Source organism: Phaseolus vulgaris, chromosome 7 (assembly GCF_051622355.1).
Source record: "Phaseolus vulgaris cultivar YP4 chromosome 7, ASM5162235v1, whole genome shotgun sequence".
Taxonomy (NCBI): Eukaryota; Viridiplantae; Streptophyta; class Magnoliopsida; order Fabales; family Fabaceae; genus Phaseolus; species Phaseolus vulgaris.
In genome coordinates, this window is record NC_143504.1 from 5760448 (window position 1) to 5764821 (window position 4374).

The 4374-nt window shown below is 39.4% G+C and overlaps 1 protein-coding gene across 1 annotated transcript; it reads right to left on the reverse strand.

The window, feature by feature from the left end:
* Positions 1–2856: 2856 nt before the first annotated feature.
* On the reverse strand, positions 2857–3998 carry CLL1 (allergen-like protein). Its single transcript, XM_068636363.1, has 2 exons — positions 3684–3998; positions 2857–3550 (listed from the first exon to the last, which is right to left on the reverse strand). The coding sequence occupies exons 1-2, from the start codon at positions 3784–3786 to the stop codon at positions 3303–3305; spliced, it is 351 nt and encodes a 116-aa protein (XP_068492464.1). The 5' UTR covers positions 3787–3998; the 3' UTR covers positions 2857–3302.
* Positions 3999–4374: the final 376 nt, after the last annotated feature.

The following is a 4374-nucleotide window of genomic DNA, read 5'->3' on the forward strand; positions in this document are numbered from 1 at the left end:
CGACCGGACGAGACCATTGCTTGAAACGGGTAGGGGTCTTGGTCCAATACAAAGGAAATTTGGACCGCCCGAACTCGTAAAAAAAGAGCTTCATACCTTCGGGCTCGATAAAATTTTGAAGAATTTTTCTCTGAAATTTTTTTAAGAGGATGTGAAGGGGGCGAAGAGAAAATTACTTGGTCAGATGATAAGGGATAACCAGCTAACCGGGTCGAACGGGTGAGATGTGTAGTAGTGCAGGAAGGTGGAAGGAGTAGGATGAAGACGAAGCATGTCACACATGAGCCGAAAGGCTTGGAGGGAGGCACATGTGTTGGGATGGAGTTGCGAATGGGCAACGTTGAGTGTCTGAAGGACACCCATGGTGAAGTCATTAAAGGACAAGGTGACATGGAGGTCAGAAAAAAGATAAGAATATACAAAGAACAAAGGACCATCATAGGATGACCGACCCTTACAGATGGTGTCGGTCGGACGACAGTAATCAATGGTCAAGATACTGTCAGAAGTATCTGACTTTAACAAATGATACTTATTCATGAAGTAGTCAATGGAAGATGAGTCATGGTAGACAAAGATAAACTCGGTCACCTTGGGATCAACCTAGTCAAATCTCAGACTATGGGATGACTCTTCAGGAGAATCTGATTGATCGGAAGCACTGTCCGAGTCATCAGCCCCTACAAAATCCTCCACGGGGGCAACGTTTGAATTGCCCTGACCGACAAAGGCTCGGTCATGGAAGAGCCAGAAGAAGAAGGGGATGATGAAGAGGAAGAAGAAGATGATGAAGAGGAAGACATGACTAACCTTTCCGGGTGTAGGGTAAGCAACGTGCCAGGATGAATGAGTTTCGGATGTCGGAGTAAGTAAAGTAGTACCTCAAAACTATAGGGGACTACTATTTATAACCTTTGAGGGACTCGAGAGACTAAGCGTCACTTTCATCTCATTCGTTTGATCTCCCTCAATCCAATGAGTGCCCAAACATCTCTCATTAATGCGCGTCACATCATGCGTTCGATGCCTTCAACGTCACGTCTAACCTCGGAAAACCAAACTTTCACAAAGACCTTAGACAAAGACTCTTTGGATTAAACATCCTTGAGTCTGTGGGGCAAGTGTAATTGTAGGGTCTGCACGACAGAGATCATGACTCAACATTCGGTCCAAGTCGACCTACACCACAAAGATCAATATACCTAAGCAGGATTAATGAGGCTATAAGTAGTCAAACATTATGTAATACATCCCTAAGCATGACCCAACTCCCTATTTCGGTCCAATAACAAAAGTCCCTCGATAATAAAAAAAATAGGCACAGATTCCAAGAATCAGGTATGTCATTACACAATACTCAGAACATTGAGTGTCAAATACCGAATTCTTACTTAAACGTCAAAGTGTCTTTTTGCAAGTACTATCAAAGCCTGGACTTTGCATAGACCAAAAAGCAGAATGACGAAAGAAGGAGGAGTTTGTACAAAGAAAAAAGAAGAAATGCAGATCAACCAATTGAATAATAGCTCGAATCATTCTCTTAATTTCAACCTTGTTCGAAAACAGTGTAGGAAGATGTGCATGGCTCTTTCATAAATACGCAATTTGAATCATGGCACCTAGGTTCATTTTTACTTTCATGTGTATAACATGGACCCCCCGATAAAAAAGTTAACAAGCCAAAACAAGAAATATTGGTTACATTGATTACTAAAACATCTTCAAGTAAAAAAATTTGAAATCATATCTCACTTCCAATCATAGGAATGATATTTAGGAGACGAATCAATAATTACAAGAAGACTAACGTCTCGCCCGTTAACTACATAACCAGTAATAATCGTGTAAATATTTAAGAGACAAAAACACCAACATGCACATTTTGGGTGCAATAACACATGTTTTTGCATAAATTTCATTCAAGTTATATAAAATTATTATACAGAATAGAATCCACCTTCTAAATAATTAACATATTTTTAACTTCATATTTTTAATTAATCTAATCCATGCTTCCATGGTGTAAACAAATACGCACTTGAGGCACTTGGAAGTGTGAAAATATAGGATTTTGAATTTAAATGGTCATTCTAGCCAGTGGGAAACAAAAAGTACGTAATCTTTCAAAACAAAGAGACAAGAGGAATACCCTTGATTAGGTTAATATTAAGTCGGCTGAGCACGTATATGAAGAAATGAAAGGAATATGAACAAGTATAGCAATGAGGAAAAGTGGCAACTTGTAGGTTAAAAAATTATAACTCTCGTCCGTTTTCACAGACACTAATGAAACAAACAGACGCAACCCCATATGACTGTGTTTCTTTTGTTAAGTATATGACTCTGAACTTGTTGCTGTGTCAAACGTTGCTTTCTGCAGAGGTGAAAACACCACTTGTTGGCATGTGCACACATATAATGGAAAATGAAAGGGGGAAGAAGGGGGAACCGGCGCGTGCACATATAAACAACTCTCACACAGTTCAAATTAAAAACTCTCGGTCAAGCAATCACTGAGAGGGGTGAGACAGGTCGCGTTATAATAAATCCTCAAAAGTACAAAAACCAAACAATGAAAAATTAAGAAGGCAACCTCAAAAACCTAAATGCCTTAAAACAGTAAGGTAGCGTAAATTTCAACCACTTCAAGTACAAACAAAAGTTGAACACATGTTAACCCAGGTAGCTACCTGGCATCATTCAAATATATATGCTAGCTCCCTCCTCCCCCTACCACTGTGTATCCATGATGGATATCTGAAGAGAAGCTACTCATCATAATTACAGCTTACAACCTTCATTGTTTTGTAATAATAGAGGGTGGTAGGGTAATGCAATTGCAAGGTGCCAGAAACATAAACCAAAAGGGGAATGAAATCATATACAAATAGAGAAGGAAACAATACATATAGAGAAGTGGGAGTGTAGTGTGTTAAAAGCAGAGAAAGGTTTAAGATATTCCTCTCGGTAATCACACCTCAACATCTTACATTCCCAACACTCCCTTCCAGACTGTCCCTCCCTCCTTCCCTCAAAAGGTTAATCCAAAAATCAATACTATAAACATCAATAATACTATAAACATAGTACTCTTAAACAACTCAACCTCAGCAACATTAATCAGTGCAAGAAAGGCACTAACACTGAGATAAAAATAAATAAATACCCAAAAGGGAAAATTTAAGACGGCTGCTGCTACTGCCTGCAATGTTCTCCTGTTCGGTTCTGGCAACGTTTGTGTTCTTCTTTTGTACTAGGATTTTTATAATCCATAACTATATATATGCTAATTTTTATTAACGTCATGGCATAAAAAGCTTGTTCCCACACTTGCAACGCCATGCTTCAGGGTAGTACTCGAGGCGAATTATTAAACCGGGTTGGACTGGAACGTGAACCGGTATGCAAGGACTGCACCAACCGCACTTGGATCTGCACGACGGCGGCGACGACCCCGGCCCGCCGAATCTCTTCTCCCCCGCCACCAGTCTCTCCACCGGCGACCCATTTTGGTTCTCTTCTCGGTTAAGGTGATTCAGAGCCCCACCACCTGAAAAAACAAAAACAAAAACAAAACGTGAAAAGTTAGAACTGAAGCGTGTGGTCTTGAAAAGGAAGTGGGGTGGTTTTTCCTTTCTTTTTCTTTTAAAAAGTTTTAGTATTGTGTGGAAGTGTGCACTTACTGGGTTGTGGGGTGAGAGCGGTTACGGCTGAAGCGGAAGAGAAGAAGAGAAAAGTGAAGGTGGTGAAGGTTTTTAACCAGTGGAAGTGATGATGGTGGCGCATTACGCCTATGGACAAGGTGGGGTGCGCAGGTTATAAATGAGTGTGAGTTGAGAGTTGAAGAGTGAGAAAGATGACGATGTTGAAGGGAGGATATGTATGCGATGTTGTATTATTGTAGCAGAAGAGAAGAGAAGATTATTGCGTGAGAGAGTTGGTGTGGGAGAGAAAGTCCAAGTCAAAAAGAAGGAGACTGAGAGAGAGAGAAAGAAGTTGTTTGAGTATTAGGGGAAAAGGCCCAAATGGTAGGGGGCACGGGTCCTACAACACTCCAGAATGATTGTGATAGGTGGGTTCCAACTAGGTGAATTGTATCAAGTCCCTTCAAACAAACAAACCCTCTCATTTCACTAATTTTCTACTTTCTTTTCTATTTTACTTCTCATATTTTTAATTCATTTTCAAATATTTAACTCATTATATTATTATTCGCGTCAACCATTTACTATCGCACGTTAAATATTTACTTATATAATCATAATTACAATCAAATTTTATGAGTCTAAACTACACATGTTATTATATTGTTCGTATTTTTTTATTTATCGTTTTCCTACTAAAAAAATTGCAAATGTTTTTCTTTTCTGTTTT